This window comes from Bufo gargarizans, chromosome 4, assembly GCF_014858855.1.
Source record: "Bufo gargarizans isolate SCDJY-AF-19 chromosome 4, ASM1485885v1, whole genome shotgun sequence".
Classification (NCBI taxonomy): domain Eukaryota; kingdom Metazoa; phylum Chordata; class Amphibia; order Anura; family Bufonidae; genus Bufo; species Bufo gargarizans.
In genome coordinates, this window is record NC_058083.1 from 362,323,762 (window position 1) to 362,347,106 (window position 23,345).

The window sequence follows — 23,345 nt, forward strand, 5'->3', positions numbered from 1 at the left end:
GCCGGTGTCATCTTAGGGATCGCTGCACGGACTGCTTTCCGGGCATTGTGGACACTTGGGGTTGCTCCTGCTGTCTGCGAAGCCATCACGTGTTGTAGCAGCAACTGGTTGGTCTCTTGCTGCTGCAAATTAGCCTTCATGAGGGCCTTCACAACAGCATCCATTTTGTCATGGGGCATGTGTTGAAATACAGCTGGTTTGATGTATGACATACAACTGTGTCCAAAAATGCAAACTCAAAAATATGTCGGCGTTCACGCCAGCCTCACTGCGCTTGCCCGTATCCTCCACCAATTGTGGGCATTCGCTCTGGCAGTTAGGACTAGCGGATACAGTATAGAGGCAAAGTACACAGTTCTTGAATCAAACAGCTGTGTTTATTCACACATTGGTGTATAACAAAATGCTGAATAAGGTGTATCACAAACCGCAGGTGGCTTGGTGTTCCGTTTAAGGGAGGGGGGGGGGAATCTGTGGATGGCACCGTTTAAGGGAGGGGGGGGAATCTGTGGATGGCACCGTTTAAGGGAGGGGGGGGAATCTGTGGATGGCACCGTTTAGGGGAGGGGGGGATCTGTGGATGGCACCGTTTAGGGGAGGGGGGGATCTGTGGATGGCACCGTTTAGGGGAGGGGGGGGAATCTGTGGATGGCACTGTTTAGGGAATGGGGATCTGTGGATGGCACTATTTAGGGGGGAGATCTGTGGATGGCACTATTTAGGCTCCATTCACACATCCGCAAAATGGATCCGCATCCTTTCCGCAATTTTGCGGAAAGGGTGCAGACCCATTCATTCTCTATGGGGACAGAATGTGCTGTCTGCATCCACATTTGCGGATCCGCACTTCCGCATCCGTGCTTCCGTTTCCGCAAAAAAATAGAACATGTCCTATTCTTGTCCGCAATTGCGGACAAGAACAGGCATATTCTATTATGTCGGCAATGTGCGGTCCGCAAAATGCGGAACGCACATTGCCGCTTTCCGTGTTTTGCGGATCCGTGTCTCTGTGTATCCGCAAAACACATTGCGGACGTGTGAATGGAGCCTTAGGGGAGGGGGATCCGTGGATGGCACTGTTTAGGGGAGGGGGATCCGTGGATGGCACCGTTTAGGGGAGGGGGATCCGTGGATGGCACCGTTTAGGGGAGGGGGATCCGTGGATGGCACCGTTTAGGGGAGGGGGATCCGTGGATGGCACCGTTTAGGGGGAAGGATCTGTGGATGGCACTCTTTAGGGGGGATCTGTGGATGGCACATAGGAAGGGGTGGGGTTTAGAGAGAAAGGGATTTGGCCTTGACAGGAAGGGGTGGGTCACATTTATATTAGGGAGGTGCCCGAGTTTAGTCTCGCCTAGGGCAGCACAAACCCAAGATACACCACTGGGTAGAACATCCTTCATACTTACCTTGATCGCTCTAATTCTGTAATATTAAGATCGGAGACAGGTTGTAGTTTCATACCAACGGCTCAGTTTTTGTTTTCTACACTGTAAGCTAAAAGTTTCTCATATTGACAAGTGGTGTTAAGTGTAGCAATTACCTCACCTATTTCTGGAGAAGTTTTCTCCTTCCAGCGTCTGACCACAGTACATTTTGCAATAACCAAGATATGTCCTAAAAGAGGCCCTATATCCAGGGGGAAGGAGTTTTTATTCAAAAAGAACAGTGCCAAGCCAGGAGATGGGTCTATCTATTTGTGACAGCTGACGGTAGTGAAAATACTTCCGACCAATAACGTGTAATAACAGGACAACCACAATATGTGAAACAGAGTACCTCTCTGTCCACAAAGGTGGTTGGAATATGTTACATTGTTAATTCTATTGGATTACACGGTTATTCAGATCCATGTGCAGGTTTGAAAACTGTAGAATATGTTTCTTGGGAAAAGCCCTTTAAGGCCCCTTTTACACGAGCAAAAATTCTGCGCGGGTGCAATGCGTGAGTTGAACACATTGCACCTGCACTAAATCCGGACCCATTCACTTCAATGGGGCTGTGCAGATGAGCGATGATTTTCACGCATCACTTGTGCGTTGCGTGAAAATCACAGTATGTTCTATATTCTGCATTTTTCACGCAACGTAGGCCCCATAGAAATTAATAGGGCTGCGTTAAAATTGCAAACATCCACAACCAAGTTCGGATGCGGTGCGATTTTCACAGATGTTTGCTAGGAGATGCTATTTTGATCAAAACACATCTAAGCCCGCCTACCGAACGCCAAGGTGGTCTCAGGTCAGGCGGGTCCTACGCTAAACCTACCTAAGCCATTGGGCTTCTATGTTCAGGAGCGCAGACGCCGCACATATGGTGTGCTGCTCCTAGTCACCTCCATGTGCATCAAGCATAGATCGCCGCTAGCATGTCCGCAATATACCTGTTCTATAAAGCGGTTTCCTTTTATTGTGTTTAAAAAATGATTTTATAGCTATGTAAATGAGCCTGGTAAGGTGCCTAAGGGGCTGTACTACCCTCTTTGGTGCCAACCCACGCCCCCTTGTGAAGGAGCCCAGCAGCGCCTGCGTCCTCTGAATCGCCTCCTTTCTTCACAGTTAGATTGCCGTAATTTCGCGATGCGTGAGTTCGCGCATGCGCAGTTCATTTCCTGAGGCTGATGCCAGCACAGGGAAGGAACACTATACCGTCACTGCGCATGCGCGAGCTCGCTCATCGCGAGATTACGGCAATCTAACTGTGAAGAAAGGAGGAGATTCGGAAGACGCAGGCGGTGCTGGACTCCTTCACAGGGACTGTGGCTGGGCACCAAGAAGGTTAGTACAGCCCCTTGGGCACCTTAACAGGCTCATTTACATATCTATAAAATCATTTTTTAAACACCACTTTATGGGACAGGTATATTGCGGACATGCTAGCGGCTTTCTAGCCATGCATGTCCACAGCTTTATAAGCTAAAACGAGGTGACAGAATCCCTACACAACACCGAACCCAAACCCGAAATTCGGTGAAGAAGTTCGGGTCTGGGTACCACATTCAGTTTTTTATCACATGCGTGCAAAACGCATTGAATCCGCTCGATAAAAACTGAACAACGCAATCGCAGTCAAAACTGACCGAAATTGTGTGCGCACTCGCGTCGGTTTCCCGAAATGCATCCGGAGCGAATCCGGGACGCCCGTCTGAAAAAGCCCTAAGGGGTTAAATAACCAACTGTCTTGTGAAAAACAAAGCCCATAATATACAGGTGAAACTCGAAAAATTAGAATGTCGTGCAAAGTTAATTTATTTCAGTAATGCAACTTAAAGGGCTTCTGTCACCCCCCCCCCCCCCCCCCCCCCATTTAGCAATTTTCAGTATCGAACATTAGCTTTTACCTGTCTCTGTGCTGTAATTTCTTTAAAAATTTTACTTTTTATAATATGCTAATTACTCCACTACCAGCAAGTTGAGCGGTTAATTGCTGATAGCCGCCGCATCCTCGGACTATAAACACGCCCCCTCCTCCACTTGATAGACAGGGCCAGCGAGCGCTCTCCTCCTCCCGATGGCCCTCTCTGCCCATGAAATCCCGCGCCTGTGCCGTACCAGTCCTCATTCGGCGCAGGCGCTCTGAGAGAAGGACGCTCGCTTGCCAGCCCCTTCCTCAGTGCGCCTGCGCCGATAACATCACACTACACCGGAAGAGAAGACTGACGGCATCAGCGATAATCGGTAGTCTTCTCTTCCGGGTGTAGTGTGACGTAATCGGCGCAGGCGCACTGAGGAAGGAGCTGGCAAGCGCGCGTCCTTCACTCAGGACACCTGCGCCGATCGAGGAACGTTGCGGCGCAGGCACGGGAATTCAGCAGCAGACGGGGCCAACGGGAGGAGGAGAGCACTCGCTGGCCCTGTCTATTAAGAGGAGATGGGGCGTGTCTAGAAGCGGCAGATGCGGCGGCTACCAGCAAGTACATGCCCAACTTGCTGGTAGTGAAGAAATTTGCATATGATAAAAGTATGATTTTTACAAAAAATAAGCCACAGACAAAGATGGACATGTATGATTGCACTCAGCTGACATTAGCAAATAGCTAATGTCGGCTAATGAAAATTGCACAATGGGGGGTGACAGAAGCCCTTTAAAAAAGGTAAAACTAATATATGAGATAGACTCATTAAATGCAAAGCAAGAGATTTCAAGCCTTTATTTGTTATAATTTGGATGATTTTGGCTTACCACTTATGAAACCCCAAAGTCAAAATCTCAGATACTGTTTGCTCAGGGGGTATGGATTAATTAGCTAACTAGCGTGTTACACTTTGAGCCTAGAATATTGAACCTTTTCACAAAATTCTAATTTTAAGTTGCAGTAATGTAACTCCTTTTAAGTTGCATTACTGAAATAAATAAACTTTTGCACGAAATTCGAATTTTTCGAGTTTCACCTGTATAGGGGGAAATATACGCCCAGATTGCAGTTATTTCTGATCTCAGACCTTAGGCTGTCTGTGCAGGTATGACATATATGTATGTCACACGTCACTAAGGGGTTAAAGGTGAAAATGGTTCAAAACTTATTCTCTTTGGTTGAAATGTACATGCATGCTCAGCCAAGCTGTGTGTGTATGGGTCTGGGGTGGGTGAAGAGAACTAATAATTGGACCAACAGCTTTATGTTTTATTTTGTTCCACTGTATTTTATGTCTAATAATTGTGATGTTTTATTAACCCTTTCTTTTTACTCCCTGCCTTTCTGGGGCTATAACTTTTTTATTTTTCCGTTCACATAGCCTTTTGAGAGCTTGTTTTTTTTTATGAGACATCTTGAACTTTCTAATTCCACCAGTTAATATTACATACGATGTAGTGGGGAGCTGGGATAAAATTCCAAATGAGGTGAAATTGGAAAAAAAAACTGTTTTATGGGTTTTGTTTTTACAGTTCGCCCGGTATCGGCTCCGGTGTCTGCAGCTTCCTCTGTTGTACTGGGCGGAGTTTTTGTATTAGGGTTGTCCCTTGCTGCAGCGCTGGCCAATCGCAGCGCACAGCTCATAGCCTGGGAGTCCAGTACAACAGAGGGAGCTGCAGAGACCAGAGCCTATACCGGGCGAACGGAGGGGCGCCCAGACATACTAGTAAGTATACTCTGCCCACTGATATAGTTAGTTTTTAGTTTTTAAACTAGTGAAAGGTCCTCTTTAAAGCCTCATGCACACATCCGTGAAACACGTACCGTGTGATACCGGCCTGGATTTCTTCTGAGTGCAGGAGCGCACGGCGTCATTAGTTAGTATAACGCCATGCGCTTCCTGCTGCCACCGCAGTACAGTAATACACTGGTATAGATCATACCAGTGTAATACTGTACTCCGGCGGCAGCAGGAAGCGCACGGCGTCATAGCAACCAATGACGACGTGCGCTCCTGCACTCAGAAGAAATCCAGGCCGGTATCACACAGTCCGTTTTTCACGGCCGTGTGCATGAGGCTTAAGGCTCATTGCATACATTTAACCCCTCACCTGCCGTTGTCAAATGTGAGCAAGACATCTGAGCAGTGCAACTGCTTTCATGCCCGTAACAGTGTTCTCCAGCTGAGATCAGGGAAGCTATTACATTCAAATAAACCCCTTTCCCCAAATGAAAATAAAAATTAAAAAAACATTTTAGGCATTGCCTATACGCCCATACTATTAAAATGTATCAATATTCATCCCGTATGGCAGATGGCATAACGGAAAAAAAATCAAAATGGCCAATTCGCTATTTTTTTCACTTCTCTTAGAAAAATGAATTAAAAGTGATAAAAAAAGTCACACACACTAGAGAATGGGATCACTGAAAAGTACAGCTTGCCCTCAAAAATTAGCCCTCATCCAGCTCTGTACACATATCTACAAAAATGTTACAGGGGTCAGAATATGGCGATGAAAAGAAAAAAAAGTTTTTTGTTTTTTTCCTGTATTAAAACTCAAGAAAAGCTATACAAATGTGGTATCGTTGTAATCGTACTGACATGGAGAATGAAGGTAGCAGGTCAGGTTTACCGCATAGGGAATGCTGTCAAAAAACAAAACAAATAAAAAAAAAACATAAAACTGGCATAATTGCGTTTTTTTTTATTTATTCCCCCCCCCCCCTTCCCAATTTGGATATTTTTTTCTAGCTCCCCACTACATCATATGCAATATTAAATAGTGCCAGTAGAAAGTACAACTTGTTCCACAAAAAATAAGCCCTCATAAGGCTATGTGAATGGAAAAATAAAAAGTTATGGCTCTGGGAAGGCGGGGAGTGAAAAACAAAAATGGAAGATTGCAAGGTCCTGTAAGGGTTAATGTCCCGCCAAGTTCGGCACTGGTCGGCATTGGGCTTAAAGTGGTTGTCCAGTCTGGTCAGTTATAAACAGCCTAAATAATGTATAGAGAATCAGACACTTTAGTTGAAGACATTCTGCCGTCCATGTACTGTAGTTGTGGAACCAGTTTACAGAACACAATAATGTAGTCATAAGAAAATACATCATTATCATATCTGAGATACTTCTAATGTCAGTCTTCACTGAAGGGGATTTGTATGATTGGTATTTTGTCAGTACAGAAAACGGACCCATAAGGTTTTGTATAACAGTATCCATAATAAATGACAAACAAAGTGTCTACTCATCGGATTCTTGTAAAATTAAAAATGATTTACATTTGGTTCTGGCATTTACAAAATAGAAAAGTGTTGCAGAAAAATTATATCTATAAAATTAGCCTTCACATTGCTGGGAGTCACTGTGGTTGTGTGTATGTGTTTAATACAAAGGTACAATTTAAAGTTGTACGCCTTTATTATTTAATAACATAACGTTTTTGGAGCCACTGCTCCCATAACCCATGTTGTTCCTGTATTATTCCCCCTAGAAATGTATGAATGCATTAACAGGGCGCTGCCAATCCTCTTTTAAAGAGTTGTGTCCACACAAAGTCTGACTCCGTCAGCACTCATTGAACAGTAGGTACACACAACTGCCACACCTAGTTTGGAAATTTAGTTGTAAATTTCTACGAGGAATAACAGAAGAAAGGCACAGTGTAAAGTTGTAAGGCTGTAAAGAGAAGTGCCCCTGGATTGTTATTTTATGAAGAGTATAAGTATTTGCTAAAATAGTCATGTCAGGAGAGGTGACTTATATCTTTAAACACTAAAGAGATATCTGAATTTCACTGATTTCTCTTTTGCAGGGGTGCAGTATTTTACAGTAATGAGATACAGCAGTATGCCGTTCCTTTTCCTGGGGCAGATCCGGCTGTTGTTGAGAGAACCCAACGTTATCTCCATGAGAAACTGCAGGAGACTCCTGTGAGTTTAAAGTGTGGCAGTGTTGTCTGTATTCATGCAAAAGGTTGGACCAATTTCTATAAAGTTGATGCTCTAAGTATGTTTTTGCAACCACACTGGGTCACATATCAGTCCCCTAGTCTCCAACCTAGGACCAGCCCTACAAATGCTAAATTAAGAATTAGTATAATTAAAGAGGTTCTACAGTTTGTTTTACCGACACCCGGGACCCCTGCCGATCAGCTGTTTGAGAAGGCAGTGGCGCTCCAGCAGCGCCGCGGCCTTCTTACTGTTTACTGCTGGCCCAGTGACGTCACGACTAGTATCACTGGCCTGGGTGTGGCTAAGCTTTTCACTTGAATAGAGCTTACCCCGTCCAGTCCAGTTGATACAAGTCGTGACGTCATTGGGCCTGCGGTAAACAGTGAGAAGGCCACGGCGCTGCAGGAGCGCTTCTGCTTTCTCAAACAGCTGATCGGCAGGGGTCCCGGGTGGCGGACCCCCGCCGGTCAGATGCTGATGATCTATCCATAGGATGTAACAAACTGTAGAACCCCTTTAATTGCTGGTGCTATGTAACCACTCTCTCACAGCTCCACTTGTGCAAAATTATTGAAAGGGTATGTATGTTCTGCCTTCGGACTAGAGCAAAGCAAAATTGCAGGTAAAACAAATCATCCTCAGGCAACACAAAGTAGGATGTGAATAGCTAAAAAGAAAGGGAGGGTAAATTTTGCAGAATGGCACAAGAGACACTTGACTTTCTCTGCCCCAGAGGTGGAAACTGAATGGTTAGATCAGGCCCTACCTGGAAAAGGAGAGGACCCCTTCTAATACCATTTCTAATAGAGTTTGGTTGGTTACTTGTCCTCCCAATAATGTAGATTCTATCCACAGAAAATTTGACAGACAAAGACAGCAGGTAGACATTTAAAGAATAGATCATGTAAAAAATAGATATTTGGTATCACTGAGGTAAAGCCATTTAGAAAAAAAATAAAAATATTTGGAAATTCTAAACAGCACCTTCACGATTTCACAGGGCATTTTTTACACATTTGGATTTCAAACTACTTCTCACGCATTAGGACCCCTAAAATGCCAAGGCAGTATAACTACCCCACAAGTGACCCCATTTTGGAAAGAAGACACCCTAAGGCAGTGATGGCGAACCTTTTACAGACCAAGTGCCCAAACTGCAACATAAACCCACTTATTTATCCCAAAGTGCCAACACTGCAATTTACCTTGAATACTACAGTCCAATATAGAATATCTTCCATGTACTTTATCATTTATCTACAATATCCTGCCTACATTCAGTGTGCTGCCTGTGCTGTTCATGGTGCGCCCTGCGCTAATGACTGACAGGAGAAGTATAAGGCATATCGGTACAACATAGATGTTTTCCAGGGTGCGGGTGCCCACATAGAGGGCTCTGAGTGCCGCCTCTGGCACCCGTGCCATAGGTTCGCCATCACTGCCCTAAGGTATTCGCTGATGGGCTTTTTGAAGCAGCTCTGACTTTCTGAGCACCTGTCATGTTTCCTGAGGTTCTACAATGCCCAGACAGTAGAAAACCCCCACAAATGACCCCATTTCAGAAAGTAGACACCCTAAGGTATTCGCTGATGGGCATAGTGAGTTCATAGAAGGTTTTTATTTTTTGTCACAAGTTAGCGGAAAATGATGATTTATTATTATTATTATTATTATTATTATTATTTTTTCTTATAAAGTCTATAAAGTCTCATATTCCACTAACTTATGACAAAAAATAAAAACTTCCATGAACTCACTATGCCCATCACGAAATACCTTGGGGTGTCTTCTTTCCAAAATAGGGTCACTTATGGGGTAGTTATACTGTTCTGGCATTTTAGGGGCCCTAAGGCGTGAGAAGAAGTTTGGAAATTCTTGGCTGCAAAAAAGTGCCACACATGTGGTATCGCCGTTTTCAGGAGACGTTGGGCAATGTGTTTTGGGGTGTCTTTTTACATATACCCATACTGGGTGAGAGAAATATCTCTCTAAAAGTCAACCTTTCAATGTTTTTTATACAAATTTTTCATTTTAGAGAGATATTTCTCTCACCCAGCATGGGTATATGTAAAAAGACACCCCAAAACACATTGCCCAACTTCTCCTGAAAACGGCGATACCACATGTGTGACACTTTTTTGCAGCCAAGATGCGCAAAGGGGCCCAATTTCCAATGAGTACTTTCAGGATTTCACAGGGCATTTTTACGAATTTGGATTCCAAACTATTTCTCACACATTAGGGCCCCTAAAATGCCAGGGCAGTATAACTACCCCACAAGTGACCCCATTTTAAAAAGAACACACCCTAAGGTATTCGCTGATGGGCATAGTGAGTTCATAAAAGTTTATATTTTTGGTCACAAGTTAGCGGAAAATTATGATTTTTATTTTTTAATTTTTTTTCTTATAAAGTCTCATATTCCACTAACTTGTGACAAAAATTAAAAACTTCCATGAACTCACTATGCCCATCACGAAATACCTTGGGGTGTCTTCTTTCCAAAATGGGGTCACTTGTGGGGTATTTATACTGCTTTGGCATTTTAGGGGCCCTAATGCTTGAGAAGTAGTTTGAAATGCAAATGTGTAAAAAATGCCCTGTGAAATCCTAAAGATGCTCTTTCGAATTTGGGCCCCTTTGCCCACCTAGGCTGCAAAAAAGTGTCACACATGTGGTATTGCCGTACTCAGAAGAAGTAGGGCAACATGTTTTGGCGTGTATTTTTACATATACCCATGCTGGGTGAGAGAAATATCTCCTCTAAAAGTCAACTTTTCCCATTTTCTTTATACAAAGTTGTAATTTGACACAGATATTTATTTCACCCAGCATGGGTATATGTAAAAAGACACCCCAAAACACATTGCCCAACTTCTCCTGAGTACAGCGATACCACATGTGTGACACTTTTTTTGCAGCCTAGGGGTGCAAAGGGGCACAAATTCCTTTTAGGAGGGCATTTTTAGACATTTGGATTCCAGACTTCTTCTCACGCTTTAGGGCCCCTAAAATGCCAGGGCAGTATAAATACCCCACATGTGACCCTATTTTGGAAAGAAGACATCCCAAGGTATTTTGTGATGGGCATAGTGAGTTCATGGAAGTTTTTATTTTTTGTCACAAGTTAGTGGAATATGAGACTTGGTGGGGTCATTTGTGGGGTGTTTGTACTGCCCTGGCATTTGATGGTCTCCGCAATCATTACATGTATGGCCAGCATTAGGAGTTTCTGCTATTCTCCTTAGGTCTCATTAACACAACCGTTTGTTTTTTTTCGGTCCGCAAAAACAGGTTCTGTGGTCCGTGTCCGTTTTTCCTTCCGTGAGTCTTCCTTGATTTTTGGAGGATCCACGGACATGAAGGAAAAAGTCGTTTACAATGCAAGTCAATGGGGACGGATCCGTTTGACGTTGACACAATATGGTGCAATTGCAAACGGATCCGTCCCCCATTGACTTTCAATGTAAAGTCAGGAGTCCCTATTATACCATCGGATCTGAGTTTTCTCCAATCCGATGGTATATTTTAACTTGAAGCGTCCCCATCACCATGGGAATGCCTCTGTGTTAGAATATGCCATCGGATTAGAGTTACATCATGAAAACTCATATCCGACAGTATATTCTAACACAGAGGCGTTCCCATGGTGATGGGGACGCTTCAAGTTAGAATATACTACGAACTATGTACCTGCTGCCTGGTAGCACCCGATCTCTTACAGGGGGGTGTGATCCCCACAATTAACCCCTCAGGTGCCGCACCTGAAGGGGTTATTTGTGCATATCTTAGCCCCCTGTAAGAGATCAGGGGCTGCCGGGCAGCAAGGGGCAGACCCCCTCCCTCCCCAGTTTTAATTTCATTGGTGGCCAGTGTGCGCCCCCCCTGGCTCCCCCTCCCTCCCACTATTGTATTATGCGCGCCCCCCCCCCCCCCCCCCCACTATTGTATTGTGCGGCTCCCCCCTCGCTCTATTGTATTATCATTGGTGGCCAGTGTGCGGCCCCCCCTCCCTTCCTCTATTGTATTATCATTTGTGGCCCGTGTGCGGGCCCCCCCCCCCCTCTCTATTGTATTAATATCATTGGTGGCCAGTGTGCGGCCTCCCCCCCCCCCCCAATTATTGGTGACAGTGGAGCGTTCCGATCGGAGTCCCAGTTTAATCGCTGGGGCTCCGATCGGTAACCAAGGACGCTACTGCAGTCCTGGTTGCCATGGTTACTTAGCAATATTAGAAGCATCATGCTTACCTGCTGCGCTATCTATGACCGGCCAGGAGCTCCTCCTACTGGTAAGTGTCAGGTCTGTGCGGTGCATTGCTTAATGATCTGTCACTTACCAGTAGGAGGAGCTCCCGGCCGGTCACAGACAGCACAGCAGGTAAGTATGATGCTTCTAATATTGCTAAGTAACCATGGCAACCAGGACTACAGTAGCGTCCTGGTTGCCATGGTTACCGATCGGAGCCCCAGCGATTAAACTGGGACTCCGATCGGAACTCTCCGCTGCCACCAATGATCAGGAAGGTGAGAGGGGAGGCCACCAATGATATTAATACAATAGAGGGAGGGAGGGAGGTGGGCCGGGGGGGGCGCAAACTGGCCACCAATGATAATACAATAGATAGAGGGAGGGGGGCCCGCGGGGGCCGCACTGGCCACCAATGATATTAACACAATAGAAGGAGGGGGGGCCGTGGGGGTCCGGACTGGCCACCAATGAAATTAAAACTGGGGAGGGAGGGGGGTATGCCCCCTGCTGCCTGGCAGCCCCTGATCTCTTACAGGGGGCTATGATACGCACAATTAACCCCTTCAGGTGCGGCACCTGAAGGGTTAATTGTGCGGATCACAGCCCCTTGTAAGAGATCGGGTGCTGCCAGGCAGCAGGGGGCAGTCATGTACACAGTTCATAGTATATTCTAACTTGAAGCGTCCCCATCACTATGGGAACGCCTCGGTGTTAGAATATACTGTCGGATCTGAGTTTTCACGAAGTGAAAACTCAGCTCTGAAAAAGCTTTTATGCAGACGGATCTTCAGATCCGTCTGTATGAAAGTAGCCTACGGATCACGGACACGGATGCCAATCTTGTGTGCATCCGTGTCTTTTCACGGACCCATTGACTTGAATGGGTCCGTGAACCGTTGTCCGTAAAAAAAAAATAGGACAGGTCATATTTTTTTGACGGACAGGATACACGGATCACGGCTGCTGATGAACAACGATGCATCTTCCGAGTTTTCAAGTGACCCATTGAAAGTCAATGTGTCCGCAGAAAATCACGGAAAACGGAACAACGGCCACGGGTGCACACAACGGTCGTGTGCATGAGGCCTTGCATAGGACAGGTCATATTTTTTTGACGGACAGGATACACGGATCACAACCGCTGATGAACAACGGTGCATTTTCCGAGTTTTCAACTGACCCATTGAAAGTCAATGGGTCCGCAGAAAATCACGGAAAACGGAACAACGGCCACACACAACGGGTAATGAGATATTTTTTTTTTCGTTCAGCCTTTGGGCTGAAAGAAAAACTAAACGGCACAGATTTCTTCATTCGCATCAATCAATGTGGATGAAAAAATCTCTGCCCAAAAAAAAAAAAAGGGAGGGGAAAGGCGTCTGCCAGGACATAGGAGCTCCGCCCCACATCCATACCCACTTAGCTCGTATTCTCCATTCATATCAATCGATGTGGAGGAATAAATCATTGCCGGGTTTTTTTTTGTTTTGTTTTTATATACAAAGTGTTTGCCAAAGCATATGAACACCACCGCCCCCTCAGCTCATAAGCATCGGCAAACATATCTTTTTTACTGCAGAGGAGAAATCTCTTCTTGCAGCGCCGCATACACCGACTTTTGTGTAATCTGACAGCAGCGCAATACTTCTGTCAGAATGCACATCAGTGCTGCAGCTGGTCGATCGGTTGGTCCACCTAGAAGGTAAAAAAAAAAACAAAGGTAAAAAGAAAAAAGAAAAAAACAGGCGGTAACGCAATAAATTTATTAACATGAACTTTATAATAACTTTTGAACAGAACATTAACTTTTATGAACTTTGGAAACAAAACATTAACTTTTTTGCTTACCGGTGATGTTTTTTTTGTTTTTTTACCTTTATAGGACAAACCTCTCCTTCCCCATGGGACTAGTGCAAAGCGCAAATCGCCCAGAGATGTGGCGAAGTACATTATGCACTTTGTCCCAGGTGAAAGGAGAGGTTTGCAGCAGCTCTGTGTGAATGGGCCCTAATTGCCCTGTGTGCCTGTCCTGTGAGATGCAATCCCTATGCTAAGTGTACCTTTGTGTGGTACTTCCGGAAACACTCCGCTATGCATAGGGCAGGGTGGTTAGGGCAGTCAGGACAGAAATAGCGGGTGTCGCGCCTTATTCCACTCCTGCTACAGACACAACATTTTTTTCGGGGTGGCGGTTGGTTTGAGGTACCGGCAACGACACTGGGGAAATGTCGCTCGTGTAGACGGCTCACTACACTGGTGGTTGGGGCCACGGAACCTCCTGGATACAGGAGGTTCTCGATGATCTCTTCCCGAAATTTGAGGAAGGGTCTTGTTCTCCCAGCCTTACTGTAGAGAACAAAACTATTGTACATAGCCAATTGAATTAAATATACAGACACCTTCTTATAGCAGCGTCTGGTGCGGCGGGACACTAAATAAGGAACCAACATCTGGTCATTGAAGTCCACCCCTCCCATGAGTTCGGAAACTTGGACGGGTTTCCACTGGAAAGACTGGGCATAAAAGCTTCCTGGGTTGGCGGCTATAAATTGAGTGGCATACCGATTTGTTTCTGCCACAACTAAGTCCAAGAGCTCCGCAGTCAAGAACAGCTAAAAAAAAAACAGTGCCGATCCGATCTGAGCTGTCTCAACCAGAACTCCAGACTGGGTGGTGGTATCAGGGACCTCAACCTCATAGTCCGATATTTGGGTCACACTGCCACTGCTTTCTACAGGTTTGCATTCTGACCCGCTGGATTCGTCAGATGAGGGTTCCTATTCCTCATCCGACTGGGTCAGAAGCCTGTAGGCCTCTTCAGAAGAATACCCCTTATTTGCCATTTGGTCAACTAAATTTAAATATAATGTGTTAACTGGCTTGTGATTCGTTTTTTTTTAAATCACCAGCCTGCCAGCGATGATCATTGGCTGGCAGGCTGGTGACGAACTCCTCCTGCGACTTTTGCCGGCCCGCAATGCGTATGCGCGGGCCGGCTATGCGCGTCATCTCGCATCTCGCGAGATTACGCGCCCAAGCGTCAAGGAGGAATGAATCGACCACCTCCAGACCGCAATCCTGCGTTAGGCGGTCCGGAGCCGGTTAATGGGGCCCCACCTCCCGTGCAACCCTTGCTCCTCTGGCTTGTCATGATAGCTCTCTCACATCAGGCCCGGCAGTCTCTCTGTCCATTTCCTACACGTACATACTGTATGTCATGTCACTGTATATAATGTCATTGTATAACACTGTTGAGGAGGCCCTGACAATAAAATCTTTAACTCCTCCTCCCGGACAGGCCCCTACTGAATTTGTGCCCTGTAGCAGCTGCTTCTCCTATAGCTAAGCTCATGGCTGCAAATGTATTAAATCAGAGACTTCATAGATACAAGTGTAAAGGCCGATTTATTGGCCTGCATTTGTGGGAGGGGTGTAGCTGCCTTTATATCCGGCATACGCCCCTCCCTCAATGAACGTCTCGTCTTGTTTCTACCTACCACACATGCAGGCAGGTGTCGGCAGCGTTCCTGGACTCACGAGTCTGCGGTCAAAGGTGAGTATGCTGCCTCATCCAGCAGCCATGTCCACGTAGTCCGGCCGGCGGTGTTTCGGCTCCCCAAGGTGAGGGGGAGCACCACCGCACCGGAACTGATCGGCAAGGGAGCTACGTTCGGCTCCCCACGCGGCCATTCATCGTAGGGTTTCAGGGGACAGCGTGTTCCCAACTTCGGCGCAGTCGTAAAGTCTTGCACGGGCCGCCGTGCAGTTAGATAGGAAGGTAGGGAGCCTGAGCTGCAGCAGGCTCGGTGGTCTATTAGTCAGGTCTGCCTGCTCCAGCTCAGTGCACAGGTCAGAACCCTGCTTGCTGGTGAAGATTAACCTCTTAGTGACCAAGTGTTTTTTCATCAATGTACTTGTATGGGGTCTAGTTTTTTGCAGGACAAGTTATAGTTTTTAATGCACCATTTCAAGTACATGTACTGATTGATTAAAGCAAGCTGTTTTAGCTAAACCCTCCGTTGTTTAAGTCAGTAAAAGGCGTATTAATGGTCACTAAGGAGTTAAAATAAAATATTTAGTATATATAAGGGGGGGGGGTCATATGTGGTTTAGGCAATATTGTTAAGCACCCCTTTTGTAGTTTCTCAGCAGGCTTCTCTTTAAGTTGCAGCACTTTGTGTCATATTAAAAAAAAAAAAAAAAAAAAGAGGCTGAGGCTGTTTGTGTAGGTTAATCAGTTTTTTTTTCTCAGTTTGGTACTATATTATAGTACTGCTACACAGCATGGTCTTACGCCGTATGATTCTTTGCACTAGGCTCAGTCGTACATGCAGCGCGTTTGTTCCACTCAGTTTACCGTAGTTACTTTTGGTTTCCGCATTACTATTGTTTCGTTTTAATTCCTGTTCACACTTGTACACTGGTGTTTCATGATTTGATGTTTATTTTCTAGGTCCGTGCTTCCCTTTTCTCGAGTATCGCCAGAGTTTTTCTTAAAAAAATAAAATAAAAAATATATATATATAAGTAAATAAATAAATCATTGATTTGTCAGCCCCGCATGGGTCCCATGTAGCTAGTCTCGACTCCCTCATCCCATCAGAGGAGGTTAGCATGAAGTATTCCTCCATTGACCAAGCCATAGCTATCATCATGCACTTAGGTCCTGGAGCAGCGTTGTCTAAGGCGGATATATACGACGCCTTTAAGCTTCTCCCGATCATGCCGGCCCTCTGGCAGTGGCATGGCATTAAGTGGAGAGACCAGTATTACTTCTCTTCGAAGCTCACGTTTGGTTCTAAAAGCAGCCCGTGGCTATTCGATCAGTTGGCACAGGCCCTCCACTGGGTGTTAGAGAACAAGGTACAGTGTGAGCATGTCATCCATTATTTAGACGACTTCTTGCTGATAGAGAGGCCAGGAGTTGCCCCAGTAGGTCTCAAGAAGCTTCTGAATTGTTTCTCTCGGTTAGACGTCCCAGTGTCCCCTAAGAAGGTTGAGGGTCCGTCCACTGTCATCACTTTCCTGGGCATTGTTTTAGACTCGCAAAACATGCTAGCGAAGTTACCCACAGCTAAACTGAACAGGATCAGGGAAGTGATACACAGGTTCACGGTTACTACTGTGACCACTAAGGCTGAGTTACAATCACTGTTGGGCATGCTGAACTTTGCCATGCGTATAATCCCACAAGGCAGGTCATTCATTTCTCGTCTGTTGACACTCCTCCCCTCAGCACCTTGTCAGGACAGCCCGGTGCACTTAGACAGTCTGGCTCTGGCGCGGGCGTGCTCGGCCTGCGGCCCTCCGGCTGTTGCGGAACTGCAGCTCCCATCATTCCCTGACAGCCTACAGCTGTCATCCTACAGAGGGGCATCGTGGGAGTTGTGGTTTTGCGGCGGCTGGGGGGCCGCGGGTTGAGCATCCCTGCTCTAGCGGATCTTCACATGTGGGATCACTTTCTCCACCAGTGGAATGGAATTTCCCTTTTTCATTCCCGCAATATGTAGTAGTTCTCCTGTAATTTTTTTTTCTGACGCAGCTGCAAGTTCAGGGTTTGCAGCCATTTTTGGCACCCATTGGTTGGCAGGCGAGTGGCCAGTTCGAGTCAGACGAATCCCGGGTTTCTTGCAGACCTCAGCACTATTTGAGTTGTATCCCATGGTCGCGGCCGCCTGTGTTTGGGGTAGCAATTGGTCTAATTGTTCAGTTTTGTTTGTAACAGATAACGCAGCTGTTATCGATATTTAACCAGCGGTTTGTCTAAGTCCTTACATATTATGAGTCCCCTAAGGCGTCTAGTACAACTTTCATTAATGCATCATTTCCATTTCAGTTGTGCACACTTGCCTGGTACGCAAAACATGGCAGCGGATGCCTTGTCACGAGCTAATACCTCCCTTTTCTTTCAGATCATGCCAGAAGCGGACATCACAGGTGCCATGATTCCTCCGCAAGAGTCACTAGTCCTGGTCTAACCAAACACCTAGCTACTGCTCACATGTTGCTTGCTAAATCTCTCTCACCTAATACGGCCAGAGCTTACCACACAGGGTGGAACACATATTGTAGGTTCCAGGAGCGGTTCCCTCAGGGGCAGTCCAGCTTTGTAGAATACATTCTTGCTTTCATAGGGTTTTGTCACTCCGAGTTGAAGTTATCCCATAATACGGTTAGGTCCTACCTAGCAGGGGTTCAGCACTTTCTGGCTGTGAGCTACCCGGATCGGGGTTCCTTATTCTCTGTCCACGCTGTTAAGGCCGCTTTGAGGGGTCTGGGTAAATGTAGCGTGAAAGGACGGGTCCGTAGACAGGCTATTTCAGGTCAGGTTTTCCGTGATCTCTCTGACGCCTTAGACAAAGGTCCTTATGGTTTCCTCCTTAGCCTAGTGCTCAAAGCTGCTATTTATTTAGCCTTTTATGTGTTTGAGACCTGGTGAGTTCACGAGCTCCTCCAACAGCAGTAAGTTCGTAGCTATTAGCCAACTGGTTCCGAGTGTTGAGGGTTTCTCTTTTCTGTTGCCAGCGTCGAAACGTCACAGGTGGGTCCTCCGGCTCAGGTGTCATTCTTCCCCACAGAACACCATTGGTGCCCCGTCCGTGTACTCAATCAGTTACTGGCAGCATTAGATGGCCTTGGGCCGAGTAGTCCATTATTGCCTTTCGGCCAATCGCCTCTCACAACCCACCAATTTGTGTCCCATATACGCCCTCTGTTGGCCAGCTTAGGTGTGGATCCAGCTTCGGTGACGGGTCATTCATTCCGCATCGGGGCTGCATCCGCAGCTTCAAAAAATCAGGTGCCGACGCACGTCATCCAAAAGTTAGGTCGCTGGCGGTCATCGTGTTTTAGCAGGTATATTCCTCATCCTAAGGTCGAAATGTCGCTTGCTTTTGAGAATCTGGTTCTGTAATTTTGTGTTGTAATAAAGGAAAATCCTGCCTTCTAAGTTTGCTGTTTTTGCCCTCTATTCAGGCGTCCCTACATCGCCGCGGTTACGGCATAATTCTAGCCGCTTTAGAGTTGAGGGGGCCGGAGATGGGGTCAGTTCCTTCTCGCCATCATTAACCCCGACCACAAGTGTAAAGGCCGATTTATTGGCCTGCATTTGTGGGAGGGGTGTAGCTGCCTTTATATCCGGCATACGCCCCTCCCTCAATGAACGTCTCGTCTTGTTTCCCCCTCCCACCCTCCCTTTCATATTAGCACTCTTAAGGGGATGCCCTCTATTCAGGCGTCCCTACATCGCCGCGGTTACGGCATAATTCTAGCCGCTTTAGAGTTGAGGGGGCCGGAGATGGGGTCAGTTCCTTCTCGCCATCATTAACCCCGACCACAAATATCTACTTATTGGTACCACGTACTCTGCAACATGGACACTGTGAAATTGAAATGTTAAATGTACAATATGTATGTGTGTAAAATAGTATATAGAAGTAGTAGGCAGACACGCTGTTTGGCCAAAAATATGTGGACACACTGGACATCTTCCCAAATTACTGTGTTTCATGGAATTGGTTTCTATGGTGGAAAAGCTGCACCCGGTCTCTATAGTGATGCAGTCTGCTGGACGAATCTGGGTTTAACATTTGCCCCCCCCCCCCCCCCCCAAAAAAAAAATGCTACTACTGGAATGCACAGGGTCTATTGTAAAATTTGGTGGCAGATTAAGCGCGTGGACCTGTTTCTTAGGCTATGGGCTAGGCCCCTTATTTCCAGTGAATGGTAATGTTAGGCAATTTTTTCTTCCAACTTAGCGGCGACAGTCTGGAGAAGACCCTTTCTGGTTCCAGCATGACTGTGCCCCTGTGTACAAAATGAGGTCCATAAAGAACACCAGTGACCTGTAGAGAGACCTAGCTTCAACCACACTTAAAGGGGTTATCTGGTAAAAGATACTGATGAAGAATCCTTAGGATAGGTCATCAATATTAGACCTGTGGAGTTATGACACCCAGTGCCATAAGCTCGCGCATGCTCCGGCAATACACATGTCAGCACCTGGAATCGGCCTTACAGGACGCACTGCACACGCGCCAGCCGGCAATGAGGAGTGAATAAATTAGCATTTGGGCGGTGCTGGGCTCCAGGAGAAGGGGCGCGTCAGGTAATTACCATATTAATAAAATCGATTTTCTAGACAAAGGACAACACTTAGGGTAGTAATACTAGTATATTTTAATACAAAACGAGCAGACTGATGTGATGATGTTAAAAGCTCTGTCACTAAAATCCAGGTGACACAATCCCTTTAAGTATTAGCATAGTTAAAGGGGTTGTGTCACTTCAGTAAGTGGCACTTATCATGTAGAAAAAGTTAATATAAGGCACTTACTAATGTATTGTGATTCTCCATATTACCTCCTTTGCTGGCTGGATTCATTTTTCCATCACAATATACACTGCTCGTTTCCATGGTTACAGACCACTCTGCAATCCAGCAGTGGTGGTTGTGCTTGCACAATATGGAAAAATGAATCCAGCCAGCAAAGGAGGCAATGTGGGTAATAACAATACATTAATAAGTGCCTTGTATTAACTTTCTCTACATGATAAATGCAACTTACTGAAGTGAGACAACCCTTTTAATTGCTGGTGCTATTTGAACCCTCTCTCACAGCTCACTCATGTTTTATTTTGTCCTCAATATGTTAGATGCAGGTTGTGTCTCCTGCACAAGCCCATATTTTCTCTTTTGTTTTATCTTGGACTGTGCCTGTTATAGGCAGGAGTGCACTTAGCCCAGTGGTGGCAAACCTATGGCATGGGTGCCAAAGGCGGCACTCAGAGCCCTCTCTGTGGGCACCCATACCCTGGAAAAAGTCTACGTTGTACTAATATGCCTTAGACTTTTCCTGCCATTTATCAGCGCACTATGAACAGCACAGGCAGCGCATTTAATGTAGCCAGGCTATTATAGCTAAATTATAAAGCACATGGAAGATATACTATATTGGACGGTAGTATTCGGGTTACATTGCCGTGTAGGCACTTTGTGAGAAGTAAGTGGGTTTTGGGTTGCAGTTTGGGCACTCAGCCTCTAAAAGGTTCACCATCACTGACCTAGCTTTCTGCTGCCTGATGTGAAAATTGAAACAGCACCTTCTTCCTCCCTATACCAAATTCTCAACCTAATCCCTTCCCTCCTAACATTACATATATCACTACAAAACATACAGGGTAATGCCTCATTCACATGCCAGTGTTCTGTCAGTGATTTCTATCAGTGATTTTAAGCCAAAACCAGGTGTGGCTCTAAACACAAAACAGGTGCAGATCTTTCCCTTACACTTTATCTCTATGGAGTCTCCAATCCTGGTTTCAATTAGTTATGGCCAGTTCGCAGTGTTCGCCAACGAACACATGCGATCTGCCATCTTTATTCCCAAGCCCGGCGATGCAGAGGTAAGTCCTTACCTGTGCCTGCACCGCAAGACACTTTGAAACACATGTGGAGAACAGCCTTCATCGGAATTCTGCAATTTGCGGACCGCACGTTGCCGGCACTATAATAGAAAATGCCTAATGTTGTCCGCAATTGCAGACAAGAATAGGACATGTTCTATTTTTTTGCGGAAACGGAAGCACGGATGCGGACCCATTTTGCGGACGTGTGAATAGAGTGTAATAATGTGCACTAGTACAAAAATGCCCCTGTTCTATGTGCCGGTACAAACAACCCCAATTAGTGCCCCCAATTGAACTAATGTCTCCATAGTGCCCCCATAATGTGTGCCAGTATAAAATACCCCCATATAATGCCCCCATAGTGCTCCTCTCCCTCCTTCGCCATAATGTGCCAGTATAAAATACCCCTATGTAGTGCCCCTAGTAGATGCCCCAAAGTGCTCCTCTCCCCCTTCAGTGTCCCCTATAATGTGTCAGTATAAAATACCCCTATATAGTGCCCCATAGTGCTCCTCTTTCCCCCTTCCCATAGTACCCCCCATAATGTGTCCCAGTATAAAATGCCCCTATAAAGAGCCCCCAGTAGATGTCCTCATAGTGTCCCCCATAATTTGCCATCATAAAATACCACTTCTTAGTGCCCCCACAGTGCTCCTCTCCCACTTTCCCCATAGTGCCCCCCATAATGTGCCAGTATGAAATACCCCTTCTTAGTGCCTTCAGTTGAAGCCCCCATAGTGCTTCTATCCTCCCTTCCCCATAGTGCTCCCCATAATGTGCCAGTAAAAAATATCCCCTCTTAGTGCCCCTAGATGCCCCCATAGTGCTCCTCTCCTGCATAGTGGCAAATTAAAAAAATAAAATAAACACATACTGTATACCTCCATGCGGCTGTCAGCAATGTGATACAGGCCTCTTCTGATGCCCGGCTCAGGTGGCGCGATGATAATGACAGTTAAAGCAAAATGTTGTCATCAGCCTGCCAGCCAATGATCGTCACTGGCAGGCTGATGATTTTAAAAAAACTGAATCGGAAGCCATCTAACACATTATACAGTTGCAAGAAAAAGTATGTGAACCCTTTGGAATGATATGGATTTCTGCACAAATTGGTCATAAAATGTGATCTGATCTTTATCTAAGTCACAACAATAGACAATCACAGTCTGCTTAAAGGGGTTGTCCCACTTTGCTGTTTCAATCTTACCAGCAGTAAATGTCCTGATAACTTCCTGGTTCTCAGGCAGTTGAGTGAAGGCCACGCCTCCTCATGACTCACCCTCAGAGCTCAGTCCGTGCTCGTTCATGTGGATGAGTCATCCACATGGAGCCTGCAGAGTAATGTAAAGCCCATCCCCCTGCTGGGGAATCACTCAGTGACCACTGACCAATGCTAGTGAACTAATGGAGTAACTTGTGGCTGTCCTGCATTCTAATACACTTTTACTCATAAAACCTGTGTTACAAACCCATTCTGTGCAGCAAAAACAATAAATCACTACAGCCCAAATGCATGTTAGCTAGTAGCCATATGATCTGTGCTAGATATAGATAGATATATTCACTGACTTATTACCCAGCTTTCCCGGTGTACAATATTATCACTGACTTATTACCCAGCTTTCCCGGTATCAGATATTATCACTGACTTATTACCCAGCTTTCCCGGTATCAGATATTATCACTGACTTATTACCCAGCTTTCCCGGTATCAGATATTATCACTGACTTATTACCCAGCTATCCCGGTGTACAATAATATTGTACACCGGGAAAGCTGGGTAATAAGTCAGTAATAATATTGTACACCGGGAAAGCTGGGTAATAAGTCAGAAGTCAGTGATAATATCTGATACCGGGAAAGCTGGGTAATAAGTCAGTGATAATATTGTACACCGGGAAAGCTGGGTAATAAGTCTGTAATAATATTGTACAACGGGAAAGCTGGGTAATAAGTCAGAAGTCAGTGATAATATCTGATACCGGGAAAGCTGGGTAATAAGTCAGTGATAATATCTGATACCGGGAAAGCTGGGTAATAAGTCTTATAGACTTATTACCCAGCTTTCCCGGTGTATGATATTATCACTGACCTATTACCCAGCTTATATGGAACTCGGCCACATATCAGTGTATTACCCTATCTCTTCACCATTCTTTATATGCCATATATTGATAATCCCCACCTCACCAATCACTAAGAATGTACCAGCGCATACATAGCTCTGCTACATATGCATTTTATGTCAGTCCTACACCTGTAATATCTCTCCACCATTCTTTATATGCCATATATTGATAAACCCCACCTCACCAATCACTGAGAATGTACCAGCGCATACCTAGCTCTGCTACATATGCATTTTATGTCAGT

The 23,345-nt window shown here is 45.7% G+C and overlaps 1 protein-coding gene across 1 annotated transcript in view; it reads left to right on the forward strand.

The window, feature by feature from the left end:
* The window catches only part of LOC122933724 (saccharopine dehydrogenase-like oxidoreductase), a 136,069-nt gene that overhangs the window by 71,612 nt on the left and 41,112 nt on the right, over positions 1-23,345 (forward strand). Inside the window, exon 7 of the mRNA XM_044288695.1 lies at positions 7,174-7,291. Within this exon, the coding sequence (XP_044144630.1) occupies positions 7,174-7,291 (118 nt within the window). The remainder of the gene's footprint in view (positions 1-7,173; positions 7,292-23,345) is intronic.